The following is a 16263-nucleotide window of genomic DNA, read 5'->3' as shown; positions in this document are numbered from 1 at the left end:
ACTGTAGAATCACGTTATCAAATCATGGTGTAATTAGGCTTAAAGATTTGTCTCGCGATTTACATGTAAACTGTGTAATTTTTTTCCGTCCACATTTATTGCTCCGTACATGTCTCAAAGATTTGATGTGAGATCGCTAAGAACATATATATATATATATATATATGTTTTACTCACAAATTATTTTTTTTTACAAATATACCGTTTGGCTTAATTTTACGAATAAGCCAAATGATAAGGCCGATAGATTATATCTAGATTCATAGATAATAAAAGTTGATATTTTTTGGATGGAGAGATTAGGCATGATGTGACGCAACGGCAGACATGCCATATGCAATTCTGAATATCTTGATCGCTACTATAGCTAGAACTTCTGGAGTGCGAGCTAGTGTTTGTTAATTTGCTGCACGCATGCATCGACACGTTACGTGACGACGTACGTATGCAACCATGAGGTAAGCAACGGTCGGTTTACAACATATATACGCATATACATGCATGCGTATGCTGTCTCTGCTTTAATTTGTCCATCACTGGCCATATGTATAGTACAGTACTCCATCTGTAAAGAAAACACTTAAACCCCAGTATCCCAAGGAAATTTTAAGAAAAAAACAAAAGATCATAATACCCTTAATTAATACTCCCTCCGTTTCGAAATATTTGACACCGTTGACTTTTTAGCAAATGTTTGACCATTCGTCTTATTCAAAAACTTTTGTGAAATATGTAAAATTATATGCCTACATAAAAATATATTTAACAATGAATCAAATGATAGGAAAATAATTAATAATTACTTAAATTTTTGAATAAGACAAACGGTCAAACATGTGCCAAAAAGTCAACGGCGTCAAACATTTTGAAACGAAGGGAGTATGAAAGTTGTATTGATTGATGGATAGGTGAGTGGTACTGAAGTAATAAAATTTCTCGATTTACGGATTGATGATAAGTAAAAGGGTATAATTAGGTTTATTTTTGAAATAAATTTCAAACCCTATGAGTTGGTTTATTTTTAAAGGAAGCGATATAGTACGGAGTATAGTATAGTGCGCTGGGCGATGGTGACAACCATTAACGATGGGACGGAGGGGTTGGCGCCACAAGCTAGAATGCATATCGCTCTAGACAAAAACAAGGATTCAGAGATGTGTAATTCTCAAAAAAAAAAAAAAAAAAAAGGATTCAGAGATACGTACGGTCCCAATGTCCCATGGTGGCGGTGTTGGGTTGGGCAGATCGGCACCTTTCTTGTGTTCTCATGCTAGACATGCAGCTAGGCACTCAATCGCGGTATCGCTCTCGCATCGTACGAGTACATGCATGCATGCATGGTCCATCAAATGTGATGAAAAATCGGTATTATATATTCATGCATGTTATTTTCTTTTAAGATTACACATAAATCGACCCTAACATGCATACGCTCAAATACAGGCCTCTCTCTCAGAAATAGGGGTCCTAAAACGAAATGCAAATTACAAAAGTTTAGAAATGTTGTATGTCTAATAAGGTAAAATTGGGCTCTGAATTTCAAATCAAGCATTAACCTTACTTTTGATTTAGTCGATCACCTAAATTATGACCGCGGTAATTTGATCCAAATTACGGTCTCAGCTTACCAACTAGGATCAGATCGAGCCATCGTCCATCGAGGACGAGGACTCCAAGATGACAAGTACGCAGCCACTCGTTGCCTTGACACGGCTAGGTCTCAATGCTCGTCGCTCGTCGTCGCTCGCTCGTATACTAACTATAGTAGCGCAGCACTCAGGGTAAGGGAGTCGTCATCTAACTCGTTGATCTTGATCGTCTTCTCATGTCGAACGATTGGACTACTCGAAATTAATTGAAGATGCCAAATGCCCATGACTTAGGAATTGGGATCGGCAAGATGTGGTTGCGACTTGATCGGATGATCTCGCATCTTGTTATATGGGACGATGCACGTGGCACGCCCACTCAAAGCTCGCGCTCGTTGCCTGGTCCCACACTACCATAGGTCGCTCATAGGAAAAAATCCATTTTGCCTCCATCCCAACCAAAAAACGGGTACAGAGCCTCCGGGCTCCAGCCCTGCCCTAATTATTAAAACTAGTCAATTAACCTCCCATTTTGTTTTTGAGCGGTTCTAATTGTTAAAACTGGGTCAATTGTCTATGTAGGTTATTGAATCGGTCTTTGTCCTACGTAACGCTTACGTGACAAACCAGTTAGAAACCAATTGTGGGGTCAATTTATCAGCGACGTAAACTCCACCTCGACGATCCGGTGCCAGTTCCTCTTCCTCTATCACATCGACCTTCTCTCCTCATATCCCCTCACTCACATACGATGACTAGAGTACTCATCCGCAACTAAGGCACAAGCATTTCGCCATCGATGTCGACTTGAGTGATTGAAGCACCGGAGGCCAAGGCAAAGCCAGAATTCTGCTCCCTGCTGCCGTGCCGCACGGTGGCCAAGCTTGATCTCATGGTCGAGGGGTCGAAGAGGTTGGCCATGACGTTCAGCAATTGCTTCGGCAAGTGAGAGGACAGTCTCAGTTGCTTATGGCTGATTGGCCGGCCTCTGAATTTGTTCGATCTTTGTTGTTGCTTTCGAATCGATTGTAAATTGTGTAGTAGAAAGCTAGTATTACATTTGGCATGGAGATTGGAAAAGCAGGGTGTAGAATCGTAAAGGGTCTTTCCCATCCCCAAAAGGTAGCTAGTGAGGTGAGGGGCTCCCCCACTTATATATTAGGTCACTTGTGCCCTTCCACAACTAATGTGAGACTATATATTCAACACAGGGCACATCGTCGATTGACTCACCCTTAAGATGAAGCTTGCTCTGCCAGGTTCCACAATGGAGACATCAAGCTTGCCATCTTCCACCTGGCACCACGGCCCATGCCGCTGCTCGGCCGCCACCACACGCGCAGCCGTGTGCTGCCTCTCTTCCTCTGTAGCTTTGCCGCACGCACGGGACGACGAACGTTGACGTGCCTTAGCCCATGTGGGACCTCGCCAACGCGGTCGATGCAAACTGCCTCTCCTGGTGGCTGCATCGCCGGGGAGGAGGAAGGAGCGGCGCAGGGAGCCATCGCTTACACGTGGGAACATATGGAGCCCACTGATTGTTTCATCTTTTTCCTACCAATAATATACAGCGTAAGCTTCACTTTTTTTTGAGGGGGTAACGGGCAGGAGCTCTGCCAATTTCATTTAAGAAGAAGAGAGAAAAGGCAACAAAGGTTTTATACCAACCCAGATTACAGCAAGGATCCCAAGCATCCTTCTACAGAGGCAGCAAGGGGAGATAAGAAACTAAAATTTTAAGAAAATGAGAAGCAACTAGAAGTAGAGTACGGGCGCTACTCATCTAGAACATGTGCTCCAATGTAGGCTTTGCACATAGCAATGATTAAATCAACCACTTGCATCACTGTGCTATATGTGCCATTGAAGATTCTTGCATTACGCTAAAGCCATATACCCCAAGTTGTGTAGATGAAGAGGCCATCAACATTTCTTCTATGCTCTTTGGCCATCTCTCTTCTGCAAGCTGACCACCAACCTAGCATATCCCCATCGAAGGTGGAAGCCACCGGCATGTGGAACCCCGCATTTTGCCAAATGTTTCTCCAGACCTACTTAGCGAAGGCGCATTCCATGAGGAGGTGCGTTGCTGTCTCCGGTTCCACTCCACATAGTGGACAAATGTGGCTGTTGTCCCATCCACGAAGCTGAAGTTTGTCGGCTGTGAGGATCTTTCTGTGGATCATGAGCCAACAAAAGAATTTGCATTTGTTTTCCACCTTGGCCTTCCAAAAGAAATCGGACCTATTGTCTTGTATGCATCCAACGAATTGCATCCTGTAGGCGGAGTTTGCTGAGTATGTTCCATTTGGAGTCCATCTCCATGTGATCGTACAGCATAAGCTTCACGTCTACAAGTTTTCAAATTTTTTTCTGTTGATTGAATCATCACGTAAGACAAACCACCGTGAAAACCACTCGGAGAGGACAAATGATCAGGTTTTCATTGTTAATGGAGGCTCTCTATCTGTTTTTTTTAACTGAAAATGGCAAGGGAATTGCTGGTTATATAAAACAGTTTGTTGGGTTACAAGGCCTAAACTACAGACATTTGACATTCGACAAGGAAACTACTTGTGGACGGCAAATATATTATAGGGTAAACTTAGGGTGGTTTGAAAGCAAACTCTAAAGTTAATATCTTCCAAAATTAAAGTTGCAGTTTGGCTTGCGTTTGAATCAACTCCTTGGAAGGTTTTCGCATTTCTATTTACAGATGAGGAATACGAATCAATCTCGAACTATAGTTGAGGGAGCTCAAATAGGCTTACTCCCCACGCATAACACTAGGCTGCCACCTGCTAGGCTTGTATCTGTCCCCCTTTTGATTTAAGGGCCTCAAAAAATTGGGGGACCAATGTTGTCGCCAAGCTCACACACTGCCATCCGCGACTCTTCAAAGAGGCATATATCAATAGCAAATCTTTTAACTACTCTCATTAATTAAAATCATTTTTGAAAACATGCCCGTATGTGCATATGTAATACTCGTGGAGCACTAGGATGTAAATCTTGATCAGGAAGTCGAGCACTCACAAGAACCATATGCTAAGTAAGTCTAATAGTCTATATCTATACAAACTCTGGCAAAGGAAATTGAACAAGAGAAGGGAAGAAAAGGAAAATAGAAGAAAAGCGAAAGAGAAGAGAAGAGGACTAGAGGAGTAGAAAATCTTGATCAGGAAGTCGAGCACTCACATGAACCCACTACTCACATCCATCGGTCGGTGGCTCGGTGCAGTATGTGCAAACGGTGCTGGGGAGAGAAAAAGGCCGAAGGGTGGCCCATGCAGCCAAAGGCCAGGAAAGCACGTGAGGCCTGCAAGCTCAGGCCGGTATATGCATGGCCTAAAAGCAGCCCAGGAGAGAACGGCTCTTATGGGAATGTGAAGAAATAAGTTCACTTTGATTCCCTTAACAAGTGACCAAACAAGGTTCGTATCATTACACCACAGTACCAATATCTCAATCCCTCCAACTATTAAAAAACCGGTGTAATTTGACACCTTCTGTGGTTTTGGAGGACGGTTTCGCTAATGTGACACATACATGGTGGCATTGACCAGGTCTTCGTCTCAAGTGGCGTTGATGTGGCAATTATGTAGCATTAGAATTAAAAAATATGTGTAGGTCCCATTTGTCATTCACACAAAAAACTATTGTGGGACACACTCACATGTGGGGCCACATGTCATCTTCTCTACTCCCCTTCTTCCTCCTCCCCCTCTCTCTCCCTTATCTCTCTTTCTCTCCCCCGACCTTTCTCCCTCTTTGTTGCTGGAGCGGCGATGACAGGAGATGGCGAAGAGCGGTGGACACGTGTGCATGGCAGGGAGCGAAGACGGCAGCATGGACAAGGTGAGTTGGGGGGAGGGAGGATCTCCCCAACAATGTCCTCCTTGGCGTCACCGCCCACCTCCCCTATTGCGCCGACCGCGTCCGCATTGGGCGGAGCCCTACCCCACACCGCCGATTCCCCAGCTACCGCTGCTCCCGCCCTAGCTGTTGGGGTTCATCCATTGTCCTCCATGTCCAGCTGCAGCAGCGTAATCGTGCCCAACCGCCCTAGCACCACCACCACCAACCCCCGCGTGGTGGCCGGCGCGAACAACACCATCTCCACCATAGGGAACACAAGGGCCCGAGGGATGGCCACGGATTCGCCGGACATGACGCTGCATAGGGAGATCTTGCAGTCGTCGTCGAAGGCCACCGCGAACTAACGACCCATGTGGCCATAGCTACGGGCAGTGCTGAGGCGGACGGGGATGGCAGAGGCTGAAGAAGACCAGAGCTCCCCGAGCCCCGGGGAGACAAAAACAACAGCAGTGGGCGGGTGAGGGCCCACCTGTCGGTGTCCTCAAGCAGCAAGGAGGCGAGCAGCTTGCGGTAGGCCAAGAAGCATGGGAGAGGCATGGGTGAGGTGGGTCGGTGCGGAGCACGTGGAGGAATAAGTTCACTTTGACTCCTTTAAAAGTGACCCGAATCTAATCCATGACCCTAAACCGCAAAACCGGATATCTCGACCCCCCGAACTATTGAAACCAGTGCAATTTGACTCCCTAGGCGGTTTTGGAGGGCGGTTTTGCTGACGTGGCGCCTACGTGGCGGTATTGACCGGGTCTTCTTTACACGTGATGTTGGCGTGGCGCTTAAGTGGCATTAGAATTAAAAAATATACGTGGGACCTATTAGTCATTCACACAAAAAGAAATGTCGGCCACTGACATGTGGGGCTGACATGTCAGTCCTCCCTGTCTCCTTCCTTCTTCCTCCTCGCTCTCTCCCTTCTCTCTTTCTCTCTCCTTGTTCCCCTTCGGCCGGTGGTGTGTGGCGGTAGGCAAGCCCGTAGCAGCGGTGGCAGAGAAAGCGGCGAAGGACGGCAGCAAGGGAGTTGGGCGGCGAGCGGGGGAGGAGGTGGGCGGTGCGTCTCACCGCGAGTAGCAGGGCGATGTGGTCGCGGCGCCGACAGAGCGATGTGGTCGCGGCGACGGGGATCCCGGCGAGCCGCGCAGACAAGGGGGAGGAGGCGGTGGCGCAGCGGCACGAGAGTAGAGGCGGAGCACACGGCTAGCCTGCACGCCATGGCGACAGCGCTGGCCATCAATCCAGTTGTAGGAGGGCGGTGGCGGATCCCCCACCTCACCCTATCCATGGGAGCCACCGCCGGATGCCTCCATCTTCGCTTCCCGCCATGCCCGTGTCTCCGCCGCCCGCCACCGTCTCCGCTTGCCCGCCGCCGCCGCCGCCCTTCCATCGTCTCCCAACCGCCGAACGCCGCGCCGCTACTCCCGATCGCCGGACACCGCCGTCGTGCCCACTGCCGCTCAGGTGGTGAAGAGAAAGGCTGGGGGAGAGAGAGGGATGATGAAGAAGGGAAGGAGAGAGGATGACATGTGGGCCCCACATGTTAGTGGGTCCTGCATGTCATCCTTTGTGTGAATGATAAATGAATTATTTTTTAAATTCTAATGCCACTTTAGCGCCACGTCAACGCCACGTGTAAAGAAGACCTAGTCAATACCGCCACGTAGGCGCCACGTCAGCAAAACCGCCCTCCAAAACCGCCAAGAGAGTCAAATTGCACCGGTTTCAATAGTTTGGGGTCGAGATGTCCAGTTTTGTGATTTAGGGTCATGGATTAGATTCGGGTCACTTTCAAGGGAGTCAAAATGAACTTATTCCGCACGCAGAAGAGAGGGAGTTTAGCCAACTTCCGGCCCAACAACAAGGAGGGGAAGGAAAAGACTTTTCCTTTTTTATTAATTCGATAAACAATTCTAGCTATTAAATTTATTTCCTTTTGTGCTGAAAATTTGAGTAAAAATCCAGTTAATAGTTTTGGTACATGGGGAATTTAGAAAATTTCACACCAAGTCACAGATCATTTATTAATTAAGGTTTTAATTTAGGTCTTCACTTTAGGTTAATTTAAACAGTTTCTTTGAGCGATTTATTAATTGCATTAAGGCTCTAGGAAGGAAAACTTCAGGGCTTACCTCCTCCCCAACCCTACCTCTCACACCGACTCTGAATCCTAATTCTTATTCTGTGCACAAAGATCTGTGGTGATCAGGTTCGACTGATTAATTTTTCAGCACTTCTACGTGTACTAAAATTTTCTTATAAAACTCTTACTAACAAATTTGTTAACCATTTGATTTAGCTAGATGGAAATTAAATAAAATCTAGATTTATTCACATCTTGCCACATCAGATTTTATAAGAAAAAATTAGTACCCATAGACTTGTCCTCAATTTTTCAGTTGAATGACGAACAACAGAGTTGTTTTTAGGGGTTGGCTCACGGGCACAAAAGATCGCCAAGTCTCGTGGCGTGTAAATGTATGTCTCTGTTATACAAGTTGTGGTTGCTGATTAAAAGGTAGGGAGAAAGCTCAAATCTATCTATCTATTTATATATTATATTATTAAAACAGCTTTGAAGGAAGCACCATGTTCGCTGTGGGGGCTAGAAATTTCCACATTAATCGGAGAAAAAGAAAAAAAAAGAAAAGGAGAGTCCAAGTAGAAATATGATTTAAAAATAGCTGAAATTCGAAATTAAAAATAAGTAATATTGAAAGAAGTTTTCATATAAGAACACAATACGAGATTAATCAAAATTCGAAATAAAAATAAAAAAAATACAAAATTAGAAAAGAAAAGGAGAGTCCAAGTAAAAATACGATTTAAAAATAGCTGAAATTCGGAATTGAAAATAAGCAATATTGAAAGAAGTTTCCATCGAAGAACCCAATACGAGATTAATCAAAATTCGAAATAAAAATAAAAAAGATCCAAAATTAGAAAAGGAAAGGAGAGTCCAAGTAGAAATACGATTTAAAAATAGCTGATATTCGGAATTGAAAATAAGCAATATTGAAAGAAGTTTCCATATAAGAACCCAATACGAGATTAATCAAAATTCGAAATAAAAATAAGATAAAATCCAAAATTAGAAAAGGAAAGGAGAGTCTAAGCAGGAATACAATTTAAAAATAGCTGAAATTCGGAATTAAAAATAAGGAATATTAAAATAAGAGTGAACCCAATACGAGATTAATTAAAATTCAGAATAGGAATTAAAAATAAGATATATTGAAAGAAGTTTCCATTTAAGAACCCAATACGAGATTAATCAAAATTTGAAAGAAAAATAAAAAACATCCAAAATTAGAAAAGGAAAGGAGAATCCAACTAGAAATACGATTTAAAAATAGCTGAAATTCGGAATTAAAAATAAGCAATATTGAAAGAAGTTTACATATAAGAACCCAATACGAGATTAATCAAAATTTGAAATAAAAATAAAATAAAATCCAAAATTAGAAAAGAAAAGGAGGGTCTAAGTAGGAATACAATTTAAAAATAGCTGAAATTCGGAATTAAAAATAAGGAATATTAAAATAAGAGTCCATATAAGAACCCAATACGAGATTAATTAAAATTCAGAATAAAAATAAAAATAAATCTGAAATTAGAAAAAGAAAAAAAAAGAAGAGTTCAAGTTGGAATACAATTAAAAATTTGCTGAAATTCGGAATTAAAAATAAGCAATATTGAAAAAAGAATCCATCTAAGTACCCAATACGAGATTAATTAAAATTTCTAATAAAAAATAAAATAATATCAAAAATTAGAAAAATTAAAAGAGTGTTCAAGTAGGAATACAATTTTGAAACAACTGAAATTGAAAATAAAAAATAAAAACATTAAAAGAACACAATACGATATTAACTATTTTTTTTAAAAAAAAATAAATTCTGAAATTAGAAAAGGAAAAATAATATTTTAATTAGAAATACAATTTATAAATAATTAAAATTTGTGATAAAAATAAAGACTATTGAAAGAAAATACTATCTAAAACACGTGATGAGATAAAATTAAGTAACAAGCCTATAAAAGAGTAAAAGGCCTATAAAAGAGTAAAGTGGTGGCGGTTGATACGACATATAAAAATTGTTAATAAAATACAAAATAGAATCCTAATGGCGATTAAAAGGAGGGACGTCAGGCATGCCGTAAAGCAAACAAGTAAGACGGTTGCCGGGACTTCTAGAAAATATAAAAAAAAAAACCCATTGATAATAATATTCGATTTTTAAAATCTCAGTGACAATAAAAAGGAGAAGCAACGGGTGGGGTGTATAAGAGTATAGTTACAGAGCCGCCGACGATTGATGGGATTTCTAGAAAATAAAAACATGAATTCCAACGATAGTTATATTCAATTTTTAGAATCACAGTGACAACGAAGAGTAGGCAGCAGACGGGCTGTAGAGGGGCATAGTGGCATCGTTTGATGGGACTTCTAAAAATTATAAAAAATAAAAGGAAAATGAACGAATTACCCCCCGAACTATCGCGGTCGGCTGAACTCCCCCCTCCCCCCCGGAACCCGAAAACCAGACATGACTCACCTTGAACTTCCAATACCGGACGAATTACCCCCTGACCCAATCCAGAGCGGTTTTGTCCTACGTGGCGTACACGTGGCAACCTAGTCGGCATTTTCTTTTTAAATTATGGTGGGGCCCACATGTCATAGTCTCTCTCTCCTTCCCCTCTCTCACTCTCTCTCTCTCTCCCTCACTCGGCGAGCACGGCAGACGGCGGCTACGGCGTGGGATGGGAGGCGGTGGCAGCGACTCGGGATGCGGCGGCTGTGGCGTGGGATGCGGAGGCGGCGGCGGCGGCAGCGTGGGATGCCGCGACAGCGACAGCGGCGTGGGAAGTGGGATGTGGGGAGGAGCGGGGAGAGGAGCTCGAAGGCCACCGCAGTGGGCTTCGACCACCGGTGCGCCGCGATATCCAAGATGGTGAGGCGGCGCGGGAGGTAGAGCAGCAAGTGGAGGAGGTCGACGAGGCGGCGCACGAACGTTCTTGGCGCAGAGGTGGGCTTGGAGGAGGAGACGGCGAGTGGAGGCGGCGACGAATGCGGAGGCGCCGCCGCTGGCTCTTCCCACGCCGCCGTTGCCTCCGCATCCCACGCGGCCGCCACCGCTGCCTCCGCCGCCTCGGTGTTCTGCGCCGCCGCCACCGCATCCCACGCTACAGTCGCCGCCGCCTCTGCATCCCACTTCCCACGCCGCCGCCGTCTCCGCATCCCACGCCGCAACCACCGCATTCCACGCTGTCGCCGCCGCATCCCACACCGCCGCCTCCCATCCCACGCTGCAGCCGCCGTCTGCCTACTTGCCGAGTGAGGGAGAGAGAGAAAGTGAGAGAGGGGAAGGAGAGAGATAGTATATGACATGTGGGCCCCACCATATTTTAAAAAAGAAAATGCTGACTGGGTTGCCACGCGTACGCATTGTAGGATAAAACCGCTTTGGATTGGGTCGAGGGGGGTAATTCGTCCGGTATTGAAAGTTCAGGGTTAGTCATGTCTGGTTTTCAAGTTCGGGGGTAAATTCAGCCGACCGCGATAATTCAGGGGGCTAATTCATACTTTTTCTAAAATAAAACTACGTTCAGAACTTTTAAAAAGTAAAAAAAAAATAATGATAGTCATGTTCGATTTTAAAATCTCAATGACAATAAAGAAGGGAGGCAGTGGGCGAGCCGTAGAGGAGTACAATAGCAAAGCAGCTGACGGTTTGGCGGGACTTTTAGAATGTAAAAATGAACCCAAATGATAATTAATTATCTTTGTTTTTAAAATCTCAATGACAATAAAGAGAAGAGACAGTGGACAGGCCGTAGAGGATTATAATGTCAATGTTCGACGGGACATCTAGAAATTATAAAAACGAAACCCAACGTGACAATAAACTCTAAAATCTATAAAATCCAATTTTTAAAGGTTCCAAGAAGAATGAATAGAAATAGTGATATATCGAGTAAATAAATAAAGAAGAAGATGATATAAGGGGTAGCAACTGGTGTGACTTTTAAAAACTATATAATTAAAAACACGAGGATAATAAGGTTTGGTCTTTCAAAATCTTAAGACAATGAGATAGCTATTTAATAAATTTTAAGTAAAATCATACTAAAAGAATATATGATTTTGTTTGGGTGCTAGCCGCGCAATTGCGCGGGCCAATCAGCTAGGTAAGTTCATGGCTCGGATTGGTCGAACTCAATAATTAAGTCGAGCCGAGCTAAACTTATATCTCGTTATTATCCACCCGTACCGATGATAATGAAGCGGAACTGTAAGTTCGTAACAATCATTTGGATTATGTTCTGCAAGTTGGTGGCAGTGGCACTATACATGACTGAAGAATGACAGTAGTTTCGTCTCCGACCTGCACGAAAATATCCAGCACCAAAGATGTACAGAACAAACCTTGAACGTCGTCTACACGAGCTCGCCGTTGTTCTCCATGTCGCTCGCGCCAGAGCTGGACAAGACGGCGGCCTCCTCCTCCTCCATGGTGTCCGACAACCTCCTCCCCCTCGTCTCCGGCAGGCAGGTGACCAACAGCCCGAGGCAGCCGACGGCGAGCCCGAACACGCCGAACGACGACGACCAGTAGCTCGTCGTCTCGCGGCCGAGCGCGACGAGCACGGGAGCCACCACGCCGCCCAGCGCCACCGCCTGCCGCACCAGCCCCACCGCCGAGTTGCGCACCGACGTCGGGAACAGCTCGATGGTGTACATGAGCATCATGTCGTACGCCGTGCACGACGCGAAGAACGAGGCCACCTCGGCGGCCATCCGCGCGCCGTCCGGGAGGACGACGGCGGGGACGCACGCGGCGAGGCTGCACAGCCCGGACGCCGTGGTGAGCGCGACCACCGAGCCGCGCCGGTTGAACCACCTGCCCATGAGGAGCCACGCGAGGATGGACGACGGGAGCTCGGCCACCGCGTTGTACGCCACGCTCAGGTAGAGGTTGGAGGGGCTCAGGCTGCCCACGTTAAGCGGCATCCCGTAGTAGACCATGCCCACGCCGAAGCTCGCCGCAGTGATCGCCGCCAGCCTCCGGAGCGCCCACCGCCGCTCCCATATCGAGTGCAGCGTGGCGAACATGCCCTCGCCGCCGTCCCCGAGCTCCACGGCGCACGCGTCCAGCATGGAGAAGCTCGACGTCGTGATGCCTCCGCCGCCGCCGTTGAGCGACGCGATCTGGCGCACCGCCTCGATGGCCTCCTGCTTCCGGCCGCGCACCAGCAGCCACCGCGGCGACTCCTGGACGAGCAGGTAGAGCAGGACGGCGTAGCAGAGGGACGGGAGCGACGTCCACACGTACATGTTCCGCCACGAGGCCTCGCGGAACGTGTACGCGAGCGCCGGGAGCGACACGAACCCGACGGAGAAGAAGACGAATCCCGCGGCGCTCACCGTGTTGCGCCACCGCTTCCCGACGAGCTCCGTGGACAGGACCATCGCTGACGTGCCCACCATGGACCTGCCGAACCCGGACACGAACCGCAGGGCGGAGTACACCCACACGTTCGGCGAGAACGCCGTGAGCGCGGCGGCGACGGACATGGTCACCAGTGACAGGAGGAGCATCTTCCTGCGGCCCAGGTGAGTGTCGGCGAGCGTTGCGAGTAGGAAGCCGCCGGCGAGGTTGCCGGCGAAGAACGACGACGCCGGGAGGGAGACGAGCGCCGGGCCGCAGTTGAGTGCCCAGTCCGACACCACCGACGTCTCGGCCGGGCGGTCCCACTCCCACGTGCCAGGCGGGAGCGCGCACGGCGAAGCGGAAGCGGCCGGCGGCGAGCAGGACGAGCCGGAGTCGGCCGCCGCCGCCGCAGCCGCGTCGACGACGCCGGTGCAGTGCCATGGCGGCTCCGCGTCCGTGAACACGGACATGAACACCTGCTGCGCGTCGAAAGCCCAAGCGAAGGCCAGCAGCATGGCCTTGAGAAGCTGGCGGGCGCCGGTGGCGCCGATGTACGCCTCGATGACGTCGTCGATCGACGGCTCTGCTTCATGGCTCGTCAGCAGCGGGGTGGTGGTGGCCGCTTCGGCCATGGGCGATTTGGCGAAGTTGAGTGCTCACCTCTACTGATCTCTCACGATGCCAGTGGTAGTATCGGGGAAAATTAAGGGCGTGTTTGGTTGTCTGTATCAGCCTGGCTCGCATCTCCGGATGCAACTTGCAAGCTTGTTTGGATGCCTGCAGACGTCTCGGAGCCAGGCCGAGCAGATGCTGTTGAGCCGAAACAGGAGACGTTGGTCGAGAAGGCTAACGGGCGATCGATCGTATTTTTTCTTTTTTTTTCTTTTTCTCTTTTAATAAGTTTATACACCTGAAGTTTACACATCTAAAATTTATCCACCTAAAGTTTGTAAAGAGAATGTTTATAAGTCAAAAGTTTATATACCCGATTCAAATTCAAATTTAAATTCGAATCCAAATATTTTATAATTTCCTCTTTTTAGTAAGTTTATACACCTAAAGTTTATACATCTAAAGTTTATCCACCTAAAGTTTGTAGAGCGAATGTTTATAAGTCAAAAGTTTATATGCCCGATTCAAATTCAAATTCGGATTCAAATATTTTATATATAAAATATTTCTATACATAAAGTTTATGCGTGTAAAGTTTACAGTATAAAGTCTATGCACATGAATGAGAGTATTAGATCTTTTTTAATTTTTTTTACTAACTTTGTTTTTTTTTAATTTTATGATGAAAGGAAAGAATAGAGAGGAGTATAGGGGGAGGGGCGGGTTGATCGATCACCCGCCCATTAGATTCCCCCGACGTTGGTTTAACCGGGAGAAAGTCTTGCTACACCTTAAAAGCTAGCTCAAGAGGTTTAGGACTCCCTCTACTTTTAAATTGGTTCAACTCCCCCTAAATTAGCAATGTGAGACTATTCCCAACAATCTCCCCTGGTCACACATTGGTGCCCCTCAGCACTAACCGGCCCCACACACGGGTACATACGGGACTCACACCCGCGGCTTGTGCACACACATATGGGCACATACGGACCTCACACCCACGGTCCACTGGGATTTGGGCTTACACCATCCTGAGTGCTGAGTGTGCACAAGCACTAGAGCACATTGGTGCTCCTCAGCACTGACCGGCCCCACACACGGGCACATACGGGACTCACACCCGCAGCTTGTGCACACACATATGGGCACATACGGACCTCACACCCGCGGTCCACTGGGATTTGGGCTTACACCATCCTGAGTGCTGAGTGTGCACAAGCACTAGAGCACATTGGTGCTCCTCAGCACTGACCGGCCACACACACGGGCACATATGGGACTCACACCCGCGGTCACACATTGGTGCACATATGAGACTGTATGGAAGAACGACGACGAGGTTTCCTGTGAAGAACGACGACGCCGGGAGGGAGACGAGCACTGGGCTGCCGCCGCCGTAGTTGAGCGCCCAGTCCGACACCACCGACGTCTCGGCCGGGCGGTCCCACTCCCACGTGCCGGGCGGGAGCGCGCACGGCGAAGCCGAAGCGGCCGGCGAAGAGCAGGACGAGCCGGAGTCGCCTGCCGTCGCCGCAACCGCATCGACGACACCGGTGCAGTGCCATGGCGGCTCCGCGTCCGTGAACACGGACATGAACACCTGCTGCGCGTCGAAAGCCCAAGCGAAGGCCAGCAGCATGGCCTTGAGAAGCTGGCGGGCGCCGGTGGCGCCGATGTACACCTCTATGGCGTCGTGGATGGACGGCGCCTTGGCCGGTTTTGCTTCATGGCTCGTCAGCAGCGGGGTGGTGGTGGCCACTTCGCCCATGGGCGATTTGGCAAAGTTGAGTGCCCCCTCTACTAATCTTTCTCGCCATCGATGGAACATGCTAGTGGTAGTATTTGGACAAGGCTCCTCTGACTTTAATGCAGAGGGACATTATGAAGTCTATCTGACTTTACGTCAGAGGAGCTCCGTCCGTAGTATTTATATGCCAAAGCCGGTGCGATCTATGGTTTCATAGATCGAGGGGATGCTGATATATGACTGCGCGTGGTCAGTTCCCCTTACACCTTCCCAAGTTTCTATGTAATACCTATGTTTTTTAACGTATAAAGCTATTGACTTTTTGACAAACTTTTATTCATCTTATTTAAAAATTTTGTTCAAATATAAAAAGTTTTAAATCATACTTAAAAAACATTTGTCAAACATAGTCAATATATTTGTTTATATTTGTGCGTTTATAGTTTGTAAATTAAATGATTGGATCCTTTTATGTTCTGAACAAATATGCACGATTAGGGATGAAAATGGTCGAAAAACGTCTCAAGTAACCATATTTTTTTCTCGAAAACTAAATAAAAACAGTAAAGCTCGAAATGGTAACAGGATCATAAATATCGGAAAATAAAAAACATAACTATACTGAGGACTTGATCAGAATTAAAACGATATCGAAAATATTGAATTATAGAATCTCACATTTAACTTTACATAACTATATAAATATATAATATGACATCTAAGGTTACATTACAATTTATTTTCCATTTAACCTTATAAATCAAGGTAGGGATTTGGTTGAAAAGTTGATGGGCTCAATGTTAACGATCAAATTTGGTAAGGCCGTGGGCCGGATTCAAAGCCAGAGTCAAAGCCGATTTGGAGGAATTCCGTTTATGGAAATCAAAGTTCGTATCGGCTACGAGCGGCATCGGCTGCCGTATGTATCAATTGACACCAAATCCAATGAAGACAAGCCGATGCAACCAGTCCCGAAAAGACGACCCCGTAACTATCATCGGGATCAATC

At 46.6% G+C, this 16263-nt stretch overlaps 1 protein-coding gene across 1 annotated transcript; it reads right to left on the bottom strand.

The window, feature by feature from the left end:
• Positions 1-11172: 11172 nt before the first annotated feature.
• On the bottom strand, positions 11173-13750 carry LOC127755194 (organic cation/carnitine transporter 2-like). Its single transcript, XM_052280855.1, has one exon. It carries the CDS (start codon positions 13525-13527, stop codon positions 11902-11904), a length of 1626 nt encoding a protein of 541 aa, XP_052136815.1. The 5' UTR covers positions 13528-13750; the 3' UTR covers positions 11173-11901.
• Positions 13751-16263: the final 2513 nt, after the last annotated feature.

Source organism: Oryza glaberrima, chromosome 1, assembly GCF_000147395.1.
Source record: "Oryza glaberrima chromosome 1, OglaRS2, whole genome shotgun sequence".
NCBI lineage: Eukaryota > Viridiplantae > Streptophyta > Magnoliopsida > Poales > Poaceae > Oryza > Oryza glaberrima.
The sequence above is the reverse complement of the archived record's forward strand: the minus strand, read 5'-3'. Positions and strand labels throughout refer to the sequence as shown.

What these genes read in the sequence shown, in the direction of transcription:
- LOC127755194 (XM_052280855.1), bottom strand. Translation starts at nt 13,527, where the DNA reads ATGGCCGAAGCGGCCACCACCACCCCGCTGCTGACGAGCCATGAAGCA.